This window comes from Setaria italica, chromosome I (assembly GCF_000263155.2).
Source record: "Setaria italica strain Yugu1 chromosome I, Setaria_italica_v2.0, whole genome shotgun sequence".
Taxonomy (NCBI): domain Eukaryota; kingdom Viridiplantae; phylum Streptophyta; class Magnoliopsida; order Poales; family Poaceae; genus Setaria; species Setaria italica.
In genome coordinates, this window is record NC_028450.1 from 1,172,464 (window position 1) to 1,189,602 (window position 17,139).

A 17,139-nucleotide genomic window follows, 5' to 3' on the forward strand; every position below is an offset into this window, starting at 1 on the left:
GTCTTTCCCAGTCCATAGGAAATTTCTTCAAATACTGCCCAGTTTCTTGATCACCCAAGGCGGCAGTTTATCAGACATTGTCAAGTACACTGGCATCGCAGAGAGCATCGATTTCACCAACATCAACTGACCACTTTTATTCATTAGCGGTCCTTGCCATGCTCGCAACTTTGCTACTACCTTCTCAACCAATGGCATGTATTGTGATCGCGAGAGAGCTCCAATGGAGAGGGGTGCTCCAAGGTAGGTAATTGGAAATTGTTGTGTTGTGCCAAAGATTGACGTGATGGAGTATTTGTCAAAGTTCATCCGTAGGCCAGATGCATCCCCGAAGAGCTCCAGGATACGACTGATTGCTCTGGCATCTCCTACCGTTGGTTCAGCTAGCAGTATCACATCATCAGCATACATACTGCAATGGTGGTTGATGCTCGGCACCCCTAGTAGCTGTAGAACACCATTTGCACTTACTCTGACAAACAACCGATTCAACACATCCATTGCTATCACAAATAGCATTGGGGAGAGGGGGTCGCCTTGCCGCAAGCCCCGTCAATGTTCAATCGATGAGCCTGGCTGCCCATTGAGCATGACATGGGTTGAGGCCATGGAAAGGAGAAGAGAAATCCAATCTCACCATCTTGGACCAAATCCCCAACCTTCAGGAACTTCCAAAATGAACTACCAAGACACAGTATCGAAAGCTTTCGAGATATCTAGTTTTAGCAACAGCTTAGGGACATGGCGCTTCTTCAATACAACTGCTGAATGCTGAACATATTTGAAACTATCCAGGATAGATCTCCCTTTGATGAACACGCTTTGATTGCAGAGAACGAGTTCATTCATGTGTGGGCTCAATCGGTTGGCCAACAACTTGCAGAGGAGCTTGGGAAAGCTATTGATCAAGCTAATTGGGCGGAAGTCCCTCAGCGCTTGGGCGTCCGGCTTCTTGGGAACTAAAGTGAGCAAGGCTCCATTGACACACCAGAATCCCTGCTGGTCCACCGTGAAGAAGGCATTGATCACCTGGAGGATGTCCATCTTGATGACAGGCCACGCCGATTGGTAGAAGGCACCCGTCATGCCGTTAGGCCCCGGCACCTTGTCAGGTAGCATGGCACGAACTACCTGCCACACTTCCTCTTCAATGAATGGCAGTTCCGGCAGTGAGAAATCCCTCGGTGCGATTCCCAGCGCGTCTAGGTTGACAGAGCGCGGCCTGTCATGCTCTTGCCCAAGCAAATCATTGAATTAGTTGAATAGTGCTTCCACCATCTCATCCGCCGTGTAGACCATGCCATTGTCTTATCGCAGCTTGGTGATGTGGTTCTTCCGTCGATGGCCGTTTACATGTAGATGCAAGAATTTTGTGTTTGCGTCGCCTTGGCTCAAGTACAGAATGTGCGATCGCTGCCTGGCAATCGTGTGTTCCAAAGAAGCAAGGCCCAAGGACACCTATTTCAGCTGGCTTCTCAATTCTAGCTCTGCCTTAGACAGCATCCTCAACTCCTAGGTGCGGTCAAGCTGCAGGATTAGCTCCTTAACAATCAGGAGCTGTGATTTTATCGACCCCATCTTCCTTGCCGACCAGCTCTGTGTAGGCCCCATTAGGTGATAGTTTGTGATTTTGGTGATTGAGTGACAACATAGTCATTGGGACTAATGCTTTGTCTAGTAGGTACCTTATATGTTTTCTAGGTCCCAAGAATGCAAACCAAATTATGGCAAGGTCCAAATGATGGTATTCTTGATATCCAAGTCATGGTATTCGAGTATCCAAGCCATGGTATTCGAGTATCCAAGCTATGGTATTTAAGTGACAAGGCCATGATATCTAGAATTATTCTATAGTATTGAAACATCCAAATGATAGAGAAAATACAGAGAGAATAATTCTAGACCATCCAAGTGATGGTATCTTTGGTGCTTGCATTGGACGAATTGGAATAAAAAATGCACCATCGGATGTTCCGATGCCCCACCTGAGAAGCGTCGAAGCAACCATCGGAGCAATTAGTCCAACGGGAAAATAGGAAAAAATCTCGAGTGCACGGATGATCCGATGGGGGTAATTATACAAGCGTTGGAGCAATTCACTAAGGAGGCAGAGGAAACTCTATAGCATCAGATGTTCCGATGCCCTATGGAGTTGACCATCGGACGAAGCATATTTACTTTGAAATCACGCAGAGAAGTTTTGGCCAGAAAACCATCAGCACCAGATGATTCGATGGGGGCATCGGATAAAGTGTCGAATGAATTCCTGAGGAACTTATCCGTGGGAAGCCAACGGCTAGTTCCACCAGATGTTCTGATGCAGGCTAAAAATAGATCATCGGAACATCCGATGGTATCCTTTTTCACTAGTCGTTGGAGCAACGGCTCTTTGAGCCCTCAGGACTATTTATAGCCCCACCACTCGCCTATTTGGATGTGCTGGAGTGTCCTAGGATGCATTGAAGACCAAGACTCATCAAGAATATATTGATGCCACCAAAAGTGTCCTAGAGAGAAGTGAGAGGAAGGTGTGCCGACCTTGTGATCAGGTTCTTGAGTGAACCATCGCTGTACAAGAGGTATGCTGGCGCCTTGGAGCCTTGGTGGCTCATCGGCAAGTCTTCGACCCTCCAGCTTGGTGTGGAGCGGCATCGACGATCTTGTACGGGGGACGTGGAGACTCTCTTCCTTCATGGAGAAGCTCCTTAGCGGAGACAACATCAAGGTGACCGGGACTTGACGTGAGCTTTAGTGGCTGAGCCTTTTATGGCAAGTCAAGGGGCATCTTTGGAGAGACTTGGTGACTGGGAAGCAATACTCTTGTGTGAGTACTTCAACAACATGGACTAGTGGTGGCTTAGTGCCTACCGATACCATGGGATAAATCCTTGTGTCAAGAGTTTGCTTCCCCCCTCATCCCCTCCTTACGTTTCCGCATTTCATTCTTGCAACTTGTGTGCCTTTACTTTTCTAGAGTAGTATCTTGATAGGATTGGCTATGGGTTGCAAAACTTGTTTTGAGATGAGGGTTTCATACTAGACCAACCGTAGATTGCACATCTAGATAGCATGATCAATTTTACGTTTTGATGCAACTAGTGGAATCCATAGGTTTAGCTTTTAAGTTGCCTAATTCACCCCCTCCCCCTCTTAGGCTACGAGCACCGATTCCTCTCACTCTGTAACTCTTTGGCTACGTTCAGAATTAAGCAATTGAGGTGCCTGAAAGCGTTCGTCACATCTTCCGAGCAATGCCACCCTCTGGTGAAATCTAGGCTTACTCCAAATAGATGTGTTTGCTTGCAACAGGAGTGGAAAATGATCACAGTCGTCCAAGGATAGCGCTTCCAGGAAGCAACTGTTACCAAGACCCGATCCAGCTTGACCAGGGTAGGATTAGCTCGTTTGTTACTCCAAGTGTATGCGCGCCCATGGAGGTGGACGTCTCTGAGCTCTAAAGTATCAACCGTGCGACGGAACCTTGCCATGTTCCTTCTATTTACGCAAGCGTTGTTCTTGTCAGCCGGGTCAAGGATCAAGTTAAAATCGCCCGCCACGACCCAAGGTCTGGCACATTCATCGCGCACCGCCTTTAGCTCCTCCAAGAACAGCGCTTTGTCTCCATCATCTTGCGGCCCGTACAATGTCGTGAGCCACCAGAATGGCTCACCGGACATCGGGGTGATTTTCGTCGTGACGAAGAAACAGCCAATGCGGGAGTCAGAAAGGGAGGCAATGCCACGTCTGCAAGTGATCATCGCACCCCCTCTAGTGTTCAACGCCGGCAGGTACTCAAACTCACTGTATTGATTACCTAACATAGATAGGATTACTATTAGAGTTGATCTCCACTGACTCGGTCCAACAATCGAGTTGGACCCTGATCCCGCTCCCTGATCGGGGGCGCACAACCAACTCATAGTTGTGGCCCCCGTCGCGCAACACTATAAAGAGAGAGGTGGGGAGCCAAGGGCACACATGCTAAGGTTGACCGTGCCCACCAGACCCACCTGACAAAACCCTAAGGCCAATCTACTAGGCGTTGTAACAGCGGGACGCACCACCGCCACCTGCACCGCGCACTCACCATGCTGCTGTTGCCCACACTCGCTGCCGACGTCGCCGTCACCGCCATGGTGAGCTTGTCCTCCAAGCCCGATGGTCGGTGTTCATACTCTCTCTCTCTCTATCTCTCTCGCTCTCTCTCTCCCTCTTGGTTATTCTTGATTAGCCACAGAACATGTTGTTTTTAGCTAAAGGATCAAGTTGATTACCCGATAGATTTACACCTAGAGATCCAAGTAATATAATCAATTACATCACGGGTAATTACCCCCAATTTCATCTCCTTCAAGCAAACAATCAAAGCTCTAGAATCATCAACCATCACCCGCACGACATCGCGCTGGGCCCTGATGTTCAGCCCACGCACATTCCAGGAAATCAGGATGATCTGATCCATGGAACTTCCACAACCAAGGGCACAAGGGCGCCGTGGCTACACCTGCAACCCCAGAGCTGGGGCAGCACATCGTAGGGATGGCAGCAGGTCTCATACCAAAGTGCTTCCCTCGTATCTCGTCTGCGTAGAACTTCTTTATGCTTCTCTCACTTCAGAATTGACCGGAGAAGTCTCAGGCACAACGTCAAACCGATGCAGCACCACCACCTCGGCATGCTTGGATGAGGCCACTTTGGTGAGTGGGTGGTTCGCAAGGCGCTCACAGCGTTTGGGGAGGTCGCGCTTGCCACCATCGAGCTGTGTCGGCACTACCCACTTCATCTTGACTAGCCTCGATGCAAGAGGGGAGCGAATCTTGCGCTGTGCAGCCTTGGTGAATGCTGATAGCTTCGCGTCGTCATCCGCATCCCCCTCAATTGCCGGATCGGCAGCAATGGCCTATGGGTTCGGGGTCGTCGGGTCCAATGATTGGCCTCATGGTCCTAGCTCCTTGAACTGCTTGGCCCAGCAGTCATCTCTCTTGTAGGTCCATCGGCCCAAGCTTGTAATGGGCCTAGGCAGGCATTCTCCGTCCCACTGAGGTGGCCCATCACGGGATCAAGGATCACTACCGGTCCCTCCTCACAATGTGCTTACACCTGTAACAGGGCGTGGTAGTCATAGGTGGCCGCACCGATCCATCCTTGGCCATGTGGTGTCCCTTCGTTGGTAGGAACAGTATGGCCTCCAAGCACATCGGATCCTGCTCCTGGGGCTGCCAGAACACCCAGTGATAGGGATGGCGGGTGGGTTCAGACCCAAAACCCACGGCGGGTGCGGGGGCGGGTCTGGTTTCTCCCCCTTGGGGCTATGGATTCTAGACCCCGAAATGGGTCGAGGTAGGAGCGGGTTTTGATTTACGCCCACGGGTGCTCACAGGCCCCCGAAGTTAAGTCCAGCCAGTAGTCGTCCCTCTCTCCCCATCTCGCCGGCTGCTCCTCCCTCCCTTCTCTGCGTTGTTCGCCTCTGTGCCCGCCGTTCCTCCCTCTCTCCTCTGTGCCACCCACCGGTCGCCTCCCCGCGGCGGGGATGGAGGGCATGGCACGGCCACCGGCCAAGAGGAGGGTGCAGTGGTGCTAGTAGAGGTGAGGGGCGGCGGCGGCGTTGGCATAGGTGAGGGGCTTGGGTTTCGGAGTCCCCGTCGGGTTTTGGGGCCCGCGGGGTTTGGGGGTGGGTGCATATTTTTACCCGAAATGAGGTTCCAGGGCCAGGTTGGGTTTTATTCTCGGTTTCGAGGGCGGGTCCGCAGAAGCTCCACCCGACCTGGACCCGCCCCGTTGCCATCCTTACCTTGTGGCAACTGATTTCAAAAGCACCAGCATGACGGGCCAAGCCACACAGCTGTCTTTGGTAAGTCACAGACTGCACCAATTCCTTGACCGGGCTGGGCACTCTCTCCAGGGATGATCCGACGTTGTCTTGTCTTGCACGCCCGTGTTCCGCTGCAAAGTGAATTCAGCACCGACAGTCGTCATCGCGACATGCCTATTTGAATCCACTTTAGGAAAGTGCTTTTGCAGCGCGGGGGCAGCTAGCAGTTTGGTGCTCTCACTTGGCTGGTTGCGCACTATCTGGCGGGTGGTGATCCCCCTAGCCGTACTTCCACCTCCAGCTCTAGCATGGCCGGCCAGACCGCCACCCCTCCCACGACGAGGGAAGGCCGTCAACTGTGGTCCTGCGGCTCCTTGTCGGAAACCGTAGGACCAGTCGAGGTTGCCATCAGGGCCACTGTCGCTATCATCCGAAGGGGAGGAGGGTCCTGACATGGATGATGATCTTGGCGTGAAGTCGACAATGCTCTTGAGGTGGAACTCTAGAGGGTATGCAAGCATACGCTTCTGCCTGAGGTAGGGGGTGAGGCTGCCGAAGATGAGCTGCATCTTGGGGTCTTGGAATGGCCATAGGGTCTAGGGTCCAAGCAGTGAGCATGAACTAGGATATGTCTGCTTTGCTCGCCGTCACCGGCACGAACCGCTCAACCCAACAATAAGCAACAAGGATCTTGCTCACCTTGTCCAAGTCCTAAGCGTGCGCTGGAATCCCGATGAGCTCCAGCTTCATCTTGGAGAACGCAGTGACAGTCTCCGCATGAGCCAGCCGGTTCCATGGCTGCAGCGCCAAGCTGGTGGCCGCCAGTGGAATTGGACTAGCAGCAAGGACACAGTCCCTCGTGGCCTGGTTGTGGCAGCTCACCATGAAGCTCTCCAGATGAAAAGGCATGACCGTGACCTCGTCATCCTGGAGGCCTGCCGCAGCTACGACGGCACACTTGGCATCAGCCGGCTGGAACTCAGAAGACATGCTGCCCACCTGAGTGATAACGAAAGGCACAGCCTTGCCTCCACGCTATACTCCAAGTATCAGCACTCCGGGTCCAACCACCCATCGAGGTGCCCACAGAGGAATCCATCGAAGTGTGAGATGGTGGCGGCGAAGGGGTGGGGCTCGACACCTATGACACCGGCAGTGTCGGTGGCCCCTGGTCATGGTAGAAGCGTCGTGGTGGTGGCGCGTGCCGTGGTGGTGGCGCCGCCCTGGCCGCAACCCGAGTAGCCGGCAGCGAGCGAGGCCAGTTGTAGTTCTTTGTGAGGTGGCAGAGGCCATGACATCACAGGCACCGTCGGGGGAGCTTACATGTCGCCACCAATTGCGTGTACGAGAGACAGTTCAGGCAGCGGCCCTCGAGCTCGGGTGGGATCGCCGAGGCGGCGGTGAGGGTGGTGACTGCACCGTCTCGCGGTGAAGCCGCCGCTGCGTTGATCGAGAGACATACTCTTGGAAGTCGTTATCATCCTCTCGAGGCCGGCGGCGAGGACCAGTGCTAGTAGCTGGGGCAAGCACAGGTCCGAGGCGGGCAGCAAGCTCGTGCGACAACGGTTGACCGTCCCCCGCGCAGGGCGAGGTGGCAACCAAAGGCGGGGGTGGGTTTCTTCTCCGAACACAGCGAAAGGGTTGGCGGTGCTTCTTTCTCTCCCTAGGCGCAGAGTCTCCACCGCAGGCACCATCCTTCCCTGGGACCACCTGGTCCTCGACGGCCAGCAGCATCGCCGCAGGGGCCGGCGAGCCCGAGGCAGGGGCGGGGGAGCGAAGGAGGGCGTCACGGTAGCTGGCCGGCGAGTATGAAGGAGAGGGGGTGAAGCTGTAATCAATACACTCCATCTCCTCTTCGTCGGCCTCCAGGGAGAAACCAGCAAGGGACCCGCTCGGAAAGAACGGTCTTGCCGCTGGAGAGAGGGGGAAGAGGTCCGAATGGGATTTGAGCCCAGGCCGGCCGCCGGAAGCCGAGGAAGGAGGGGGAGGAGGGGCACTCAGCGGTCCATTGGTGGTGGAGGGTGGTCGCCGTGGCTAGGGTGGCCGCTGACGAGCTAGGCTGGGCAGTGGTGGTGGCCGCCGGGACCGGAGTGGCCGCCGGCGCAGGGGAGAGGGGAGGGGAGGAGGAGGAGTGGAGCGCCATCCTCGAAATGAAAAAGGTCTTTTCAACATATGACATCTTAGACGAGGTGAATTAGTTAACATTTGAAAAATGGAGGGACTGTATAATCTTCTTGAATAATTGGTGCTTTGGTCGAGCCATCACCCATGCCCTCCATCGAAGTGAACGAGATGCGGCATCGAACAAAAAAACAACGTACATATCTGGCAACAGACAAACGTTACGAGCAAATCACCAAAGAAATAAGACACATTATTGTGAGTATATAACGAGTAGTACAGCTAATTGCAGAAAGGTCAGTAGGTTATGGCCAAATCCCACTTTAATAGGGCAATGCGATGAGTCTCTCTCGGTAGTGGGCTTTTAGTGGTGAGCCGGCTGCTGGTCATGTGACTCTCCCTAGGCCCATTCTGCGTGCACTTTCTGGGCCCCCAAAAGTTGGAAACGACGGGGGATATCGTCGTCCGTAATATACTGCGAGTGGTCCATGAAGATGGAATTTCGTGGACTCGTAAGTACATTTTCTGTTGCAGCACTCATTTTCTGCCAAGCCAGTTTCCAGTGTCGACCATTTTGGCTCTAGCTATCTTTTAGCTGGCAAGACGCAGAGATTTCAGCTCTCCTTTCAAAAATAAAGGCAGATCTGATCTCTTTGATAAGCAAAGAATTACTCCCTCCGTACAAATTATAAATTATAAGTCGTATTTTCTATTCTAGATGAATAATTTTATATGTGTTTGGATATAATAATGTAAATCTAGATGCACAATGAAAACTACGTGGGTAGAAAAATCGAGACGGTTGGTAGTAGATAAGATGTTCAAAACACATGAGTTTTTAATTAGTATAGGTAACTAACGTGGTATATCAAGAGAGATCAAGTGTCAAAATTGATTACCAATTTACATGGGTAAGAGCAACTTCAAGAGTATCCTAAAAAATTTTTCCCCAAAATTATGCATTGGGGGTCCTTCCAAAAAAAATTTCCTCCAAAAATATATCAGTCCACAGCAGATCGCTAATAAATAGCCCCCAATATTTCAAACACAGGCCATGTCATCATATTGGGTCCATCGGAAGGGACGCGCGAGCGTGTGGGAATCAGGATTGGGGGAGGAACGCTAACGCTAAAATATACGCAGTGGCAGGATGTTTTTTAGCGTCGCTAAAAAATTGGGGAAGGTTTAGGTGGATTGTTGGAGTTCATTTTTTCTCTCTTTTTTTTCTAAAAAAAGATATTAGAGGTAAGATTAGCAGTCTCTTGAAATTACTCTAAGTACGTGTGTAAGTAAGCTGAAATGTTGGAGGGGATGTGGTGCCGCTTGTGTCGGCACGAACGTCTCCATCAACTGTAAAAGATACAAATCAGCCTCCAGAGTCATGATATATTGATAAAAAACAGCGTCTCATTCATGCCTGGTGACTTCTACCGGTCGTGGCGCTGCCAGCAGGATGCAGGTCAAATGTGGACTATATGGATTTGGATGCCTGTACGATCCAAGTCATTTTTTTCCTCAAAACTCTATCCAGAAGATTACAGAAGTAGACACACTTGTAAGCTCACGTACACGTATGTATACTCACACATATGAATACACGCACCTTTGAGAGATTGAGCCAGCTCGAGATTAACGAAGTCATCCCAGGTACCTCGCTGTCGATGGTATATGTTGCCTATCACCGAAAGAACAATGCCAGTTAAATTCTGGAATAAATCTATAAAAATTCAAATACATGTACTAAGTCGAGGACTCAAACCCAAGTGAGTAAATTTCACCATAAGAAACCTTAACAATTGAGCTACCCTCAGTTCGCATCTAGAAGATATCTTTAGCCCCGCCCTCAACCTTTGTATTTTGCAGGCAAAGGTCCAAAGCTATTTAAAAGGTTGATCATCGTGCGTGATTTTATATATAATATATATATTTCTTATGCCAAAATGAATTGTAAGTTGACAATACCATCATTATTACATTAGTGACCTGCGGCCCTATTATATCATTCTCGCACTAGGTTGCATTTTACTATTTATGTAAAGTGCCTCAGCTCATAGGTTCCACAAAATGGTTGCGTGAGTTCGCCACTTGCATCATTAGACTTGAGAGTTGCATATATTCTATATTTTTTTAGTTACACAGTACGAACGCAGATGTTCATATACAGGCACGTACACTTGCTCCTACGAACACACGCACGCAACTAAATCCTGATGCGTAGGTTTTGCCAAACCTATATAACCAACTAAATTAAGTATTGTTTAAAAAATTTCAAACCTCCATCCAAAAAAGTATCTTTAATCCCCGACCTCATATTTTGCTGGCTGAGGTTCAAAGATTTGACTATGCCTTTCTAGCTTGTGAGGCCAACGTTCATGATCAAGCATCGATCGGTCAGCCGCCAAATTAATTCCGCAGCCCAATGACTGTTTGGACAACCCATGTGATTTGAACACCACGGATCGTCCTCGCGGTGGGAGCCACTGGCAGGTGGCCCCAGCGACAATGGATGAGGCTCCCCTAGCTCATTGGCTGGGCAAAGTTGATAGGGATCATGGGCCCCTCGTGCCTTGGGCCACTCACTGGTGGTGGTAGCGCGTTGAAAGACAGCGATAGGAGAAGGCACCGTCCATCCATCATCATGACCGGGGCTGCGCGTGGGCCCGTCCAGCCCAGCTGCCCGGGAGGTCACGGAAAATTTATAAAGTTAAAAAAATGCCATGTTGTGTTTTCGTCAAACAAGGACGAGATAAAGTTTGTTTAACTTGTACTTATATATGGCCCTATGGGTCGAAATCTTGCAAGGTCAAAAGTTGGACAAAGTTTTCTTTCTGGCATTGAAAGGCCATAAAAGGATAATCATATCTTTTGGCATCATTTCTAGCTATGGTGATTTCGTTTTGCACTTTCATCAAGTAAACATCATTTGACCTTTGAGAAAAATATTGGGAAATAAATTGAGTAAAATAAAACGAATACACAAACTTATAAACTGTACGAGCAACTTCAGAGAGAGAGGGAAAAATGTATCACATTTGAAAATTTTATACTAAAGTGCGAGATTGTTTTCAGGAAATTGGTTCCGTCCGATTTTAGTTCTATAAAGTGTGTGTGAACAAAGCCGCAATCTTCTGTTGTGGAAGGAACGATAGGGATTGCATTCCACTTGAATTGATTTAAGTTACGTAATAAACCCTAAGTTATTCCAATGGTCATGTTGTTCGCCTACAATGAGCTGGTTTCACACTGGAATGAGAGTTGCATAAGAAAACAAATACGCCGCAAAGTCTAGCTTTTTTTTTGGCAAAGTCTAGAAGTTATGCACAAATACTTATGAAAGTTTAGGAATTTTTAGCATCTTCCTAATAATTTAGAATTTGTGGTATTTCCTTTGTCAATTTTCTATGGTTTTTAGTACTTTCTTGACAATCAAATGACACCAATAGGACCAAGTGGAATAAAAAGGACGTAGATGCAGTAGTAATGTGAATTATGGAAAAAAATATTGGAAATGAAATTCAGAAAAAAAGTAATTTTTGGAAATAAATAATACCAGCAACTTCTGAAAGATCACTTACAAAAAAAATAATAAAATAGAAATTCTGTTCTAGAAATTGGTTCTAGCCGATTTAGTTCCATGAACTTTAAGGTGAACAACGTCTCATATATATACTCTATTCTTGCGACCAAATGATAGGGACTCTTTTATCCAAAAAAAAATGATAGAGACTCTCATGTACTCGAATTGATTTTAAGTTATGCAGTCACCCCTTAAGTAGTACCAAGGGTCAAGCTACTCCCTCCTGGTGAACTGCTTTCACATTGCTAGGAGAGTTCAGTTATACTATGCACTTTTAAAGTTAAGTAATATAAGAAAAGGTTCCATTGCGAAACTCTTCCAAAATTTAAAAGAAAATGTTATCCATGAATTCTTCTGAAACCTAAGGAATTGTATTATCTTCTAATTTTAAGGATTATTTATGGTATTTTACTTTACGAATTTCAATGGTTTGTTTCCGACAATCAAACAGCACCGACAAGACCGAAGTGGCAAAAGGAAAAGAGCATAGATGGAGTAGTGAGGGAATAATCCTTGGCAGAAAAAAAATAAAATTTAAAACGCTGTTCCTTGTGAATTCCTATGCTCCTGGAAGTAACATTTCCAAGTGGAAAGTTAACACCGCAAAACAGACTTTACTAGTGCTTGCAAAAACACATCATGAAGGCTCCACTAGTGTCCTTACGTCAAACTTTGCTGCCCACAAAAACGGTTAAGTGAAGAAAAGGAAAATCTCTCTCGTTGTGGTAGCATGCAATTCAAACCATGACGATTACCTTTCTTTTGCCACTGAAGTGACCATCAGACACTAAACGCCAAAAGATCGAGATTGCCACTAATAAAAGCTAAGCAAACAAAATATGGAATATTGTAAACAATGCTGCACCATCAACAGGTTTTCAACTTCACGAGGATTTGATTCTCAATAACGGAGAGTTTCAAATCATGCTCGATTTCTAAAGTTTCAACAGTTCCCCATTTCAGCTTCACATAATGGGCCATCTATGTTGAAATATGCGATCTAGAAGTTGCATGGAAGGCCTAGGATTTTTTTTTTCCTTTTCTTTTCCCTTGATCATTGGAAGGGTTGGAACTAGGTAGAATCCAACAAAATTAGGCAGTAGAAAACATTTGGACTTCTCAGCATGCTTGGCGGCACCACCCCATCGACCACTTTTGCCGAGGTCAGCAAAGCAAAATGCTTGGGAGCTAGTCTTGTTTCTCCATGGAAACCAAGTTCAACTACAGTACCTCTCTTAATCTAAAAAACTACAGTACCTCAAGAAACTAACAAGGGTTCTTCCTCGACGATCACAATCATAGCTGATTCATGATTCCCTCTGAAATTGCACAAAGGGCATGTATTTACACCAATCTACACAACAGAGAGAAGTCAGTATGCAGCAATCTAGAGGGAAGCTAATTACAGAGAAACCCCCTAGTCCACATTGATCAGGTTGCAGATGTTCAGGGTCTCACAGTTCTAACTTTTTTTTTCTCTTTTACTTCATCACTACAATAACACAGCATTCTATTCTTCTCCTTCGGCGACATACAACGCTGGAGAAGAACAGCAAACACAATCACAAGGAGGAAACATAATTTTGAACACAGCACAGCAGTAGCACTTCCTCAAAACTCTTTTTCATGCAAGTTCCAAGAACCTAGGGGCTCCATTGGAGAATAGCTCTGCACAATCTAAGGAAAGTGATGTTCCGAATCGACCCATCTCCATCACCGGTCAAGGGGCTCCGTTTGATCCCCGGTGACACGGTTCTCTGACACCTCCGCGAGCGACTTGAGGTTGCACTTGAGCAGGGCCTCCACGAAGTAGCACGTCTCGTCCTTAGTGTTGCCGTCGGGGACGTCCACAACGAAGGACTCGATCACCAGCGTCCCTGGCCGGCCGTCGATGACCTCGGGGTGGACGGTGAGGATGGAGGAGTAGTTCTGCAAAGGAAGATGACAAGAACGTCAATTAGATAAGAGTAGCTAGCGCAACAGGAAAGCTGGTGCTCGTGCTCCTCAACGAACTTAAGAGGCGCGCGGATAACTACATCATCCCTTAGATTCAGACAAGTCACAAGTGGCTTGCACTATCCAAATGCAGTGCATGTGACCATAGCCACTTGTTGCCATCGCTGATGAGAGCAAATGGATGGAGCACGACAAGGGAGTGACAGATCCTCATGCAACGAATTCGGCATGTAAGGTCAAAGGATGGTCAGTCAGTGCCATACTTGTTAGTCCAAGCAGTTGAGAACATACAAACATCACACATATATAACAACAACCGGTGCTTGTTTTTTCGTTAGAGGACAACAGTTTGTTGGGGCTATCAGATAGCATGGCAGCACATCAAGATGAATCAGGAGACGTCAGGATGGGGAGATGAGGTGGAAAATATCTCCCGTGTTCAACCACCCCATAAGCTGAGACTAGAGGTGCTTTGCATTAGAGCACTATTTTATTTGCAAGCGATAGGTTAAGCCCACCATTATTTGTGCATGAGCATATTATTCTTTATCGTTGGTGGAGAAGGGCACAACAACAGATGCCAAGAACACCTGTCATGCGTTTCAAGTGTACGCCGTTTGCAAGTACAGATGCATTGTACCTAAGGAAAGGCTATTGAAGGAAATTAGTGGGAATCAACTTGTCATGTGCACACAATTTGACCTTGCAATTAAAAAGGGATTAAATCAGTTTCATGTATTCCTTCACTTGCATATTACGACATGCAGCTACTGAGCAACAACTAAGAAACCAATTTTTGCATAACTTTACTGAATGCATAAAAAAATATGCGGCAGTTAGGCCAATAAATCTGTGATAGCCACATGAAAGTTGGTGATGACCTTTTGAGATTAGTATGCCTGATCAATGAATAATCCTGACAATACATATGACCCTATGTTCACAAAGTATTTAACCTTTTGTTGAGCATATCAAATACAGAAGTTGCAAGCAAGAGATCATTATCAATATGATTGATGCAAACTACCATATCAAGAACTTTGCATCTTGGAACCACAACCAAGCCTGAACCAAACGAATTGTAAGATGAACATTGGACAGTATAGATCAAGAACAGAACATACCTGCAGCCTGTGATCACCTCCAACAAACTTGACGCTGAGTATGTGCTCATTGTCATCTAACAGCTCCAGTCTCTCCGTGCTTCTTGTGGCTGGCAGCCCAGACTTCACATTGACCTCCCTCACACTGCCAATCTCAATGTTTCCTTTCATTTCGCACCGGCTCACAAAGGGCTTGAAAAGCTGTGGTTGATCAAACCGCCTCACCAGAGACCAAACCTGTTAGACAATTACTTGATCAGATTATGATTAGGAAGGTGACGAGGATCAATTCACACGCATACATGTAACAATCAAGAAATAAATTTCCAGCACACAGGTCAATCTCTATTAACTGTGCTACATAAAGACCCTAACCAGCTAACTATACCTGATAACTCAACCTGTCCTATCAGTGAACAGCTGAAACGAAGCCAGAAATTATCACAAGAATGGCAGGAACAATGGTGTATAAGTCAACTAAGCACGATTGAAGAACATGACAGCTCTTTTAATCAGAGGTACACAATTATAAAATGAGGTATAGTGCCTTGAGAGTGCTATGGACTGTATACACATATTCACACTTGGAAATTGAGGCAGCATCCTTTCAGCATATGCTGGTAACTTTGGCTGGAAAGTGGCCCAAAAATGATGGTTTCCTTTCAAATAATCAACTCAATGCATCACAAGCTAGCATCTCATAATTCTGCAAAAGCTGCTTCTTTTTAAGATTACCAATTGCATCTAATCTTCTGGCAAGTGCTGAACCCACATCCAAAGGAGTGGAGTCCAAGTGAAGCATATCTCCTCCTCCACCACCATCTCTATTAGATTACTTGCCGAATAAAGCTACAAACCTTCAAAGGCCTAAAAAGGAATACAGGGCAGCCAATGCAAGAACACCTAGAAATCCCAAAATAATCTCGCGAAAAGCAGATTCAGCGGGGATCTCGAGGTGGCGGTAAGCATCTTCCCACGTGAGACGAGGTACAGAAAGGCGAATTAAAAATCCGCGAGGCTTTGCTGGCTATCATTCGCGACCAATCATGCATCTCATGTTCATCTCGGAAAGCCACACCTTACACGGGAGCAAAAGCTGGGCGACGATTCAAAAAAAATAAAATAAAAATCACAGGCTTCTTGCGAGGAAATGGAAATCTTATCTTTCAGCGAAAGCGACGTGGTTCCGATCAATTGATCCCCCCGACCAATCACAAGGAAAAAAGAGTGTCGATGAGATAAACAAGAAGGCAGGACCAGTTTAAGTCGGCCTCCAAATCAGGCATGGATGTGCCCGATTGAAGAAATGGGCCAAACGAGCGGTGACTCTGAACCAAGTCGGCATCTTTCCTAATCAAGGAGAGACGCATCAGCACTCCAGAACGGGACCAAACAAAACGGAGGAGAAATCGAGAAACCGATCGGCACGACATCGCCGCGGCGGATCGACGGGGAAAGATCCGGACGCCAAGAAACAGAAGAAGAAGAAGAAGAAGAAGCAGCCGAAATAGATTGTATTCAGCGGCATGGGGAAAAAGTAAGCAGGTTCAATTCAGAGGCGCTTACGAGGTGGACGGGCGCCTTGATGTGCTTGGCGACGGCGGAGGAGCACTGGTGGTCGCGGGGCTCGTGCCGGTGGAACCGCCGCACGTACTCCGACTCCATGGCGCGCAGGTCGCACCGCTCGTCCACCAGCCGCCACAGCCGCGGCGCCGGCGCCGGCGCCTGCCCGCCGCCTCCTACTCCCACGGCGCCATCCATCTCCACCATCTCTGCCGCCGCCGCCGCCCAGACGTCACCGCGCACAGCCCCGGTTAATGGAAGGCGAGGAGGAAAAGCAGGGGACGGGGAGCGGAGGAGGTGGGGTTTTGCCTTTGCTTTTCCTCGGCTTGGTTTGTTTATGCCGCGACGAGAGGGAATGGGAGGGAGGGAGGGGACGACGACCCCTGGATGGCAGTGAGGCCGCAGGCTCAGGTGTGGTTGTCGTGTTATGCTATTGGGCGCTTGCAGGTAAGGGCCTGAAAGAATTAGGAATGACAGATATGCCCTCACGGTTCCTCACTTTTGCTTCAGTTCAAGGTTGCTTGTGAATTGATGGGTGGCCCCACGGCATTATCTCTTTGCCTTTTATTGGTTTGTTTTGGAGGAGATAGGTGCAGATATGTTTCTTTTTTCCCAAACTAGGTCCCATGCATTGCATAATGGCGGTTTTAAGATAACCAGGATGTATTTGCACAATTTTGCATGTTATCATGTCATGATGAAGTCACTGCTGCTAGTGACTAAATTTAAGCTTGAACCTAACAAACTATATACGCCTCCATCTATTACGTTACGAAAAATATACTTTATTTTCATGAAATTATTATTAAAGCTTTATGTTGTGGAAAATTATATCACCATGATAACATGAACCATATTGTTTATCTTTTAGATATTTGCTTGAATCTACTTGTCCACCTTTTTATATGGATGTGTCCGTTAACCGTAAACACGCTATTTTGTAAAGTTCACAAACCAACACCTTCCTCTTGTATTTTTGAGTGGCACACACACCCCTAGTACAAAGA

General features: G+C 47.8%; 1 protein-coding gene across 1 annotated transcript; it reads right to left on the minus strand.

The window, feature by feature from the left end:
• Nucleotides 1-12,809: 12,809 nt before the first annotated feature.
• Nucleotides 12,810-16,537, minus strand: LOC101768693 (abscisic acid receptor PYL8). The gene is made up of 3 exons (XM_004951229.3): nucleotides 16,136-16,537; nucleotides 14,591-14,806; nucleotides 12,810-13,439 (listed from the first exon to the last, which is right to left on the minus strand). The coding sequence occupies exons 1-3, from the start codon at nucleotides 16,337-16,339 to the stop codon at nucleotides 13,224-13,226; spliced, it is 636 nt and encodes a 211-aa protein (XP_004951286.1). The 5' UTR covers nucleotides 16,340-16,537; the 3' UTR covers nucleotides 12,810-13,223.
• Nucleotides 16,538-17,139: the final 602 nt, after the last annotated feature.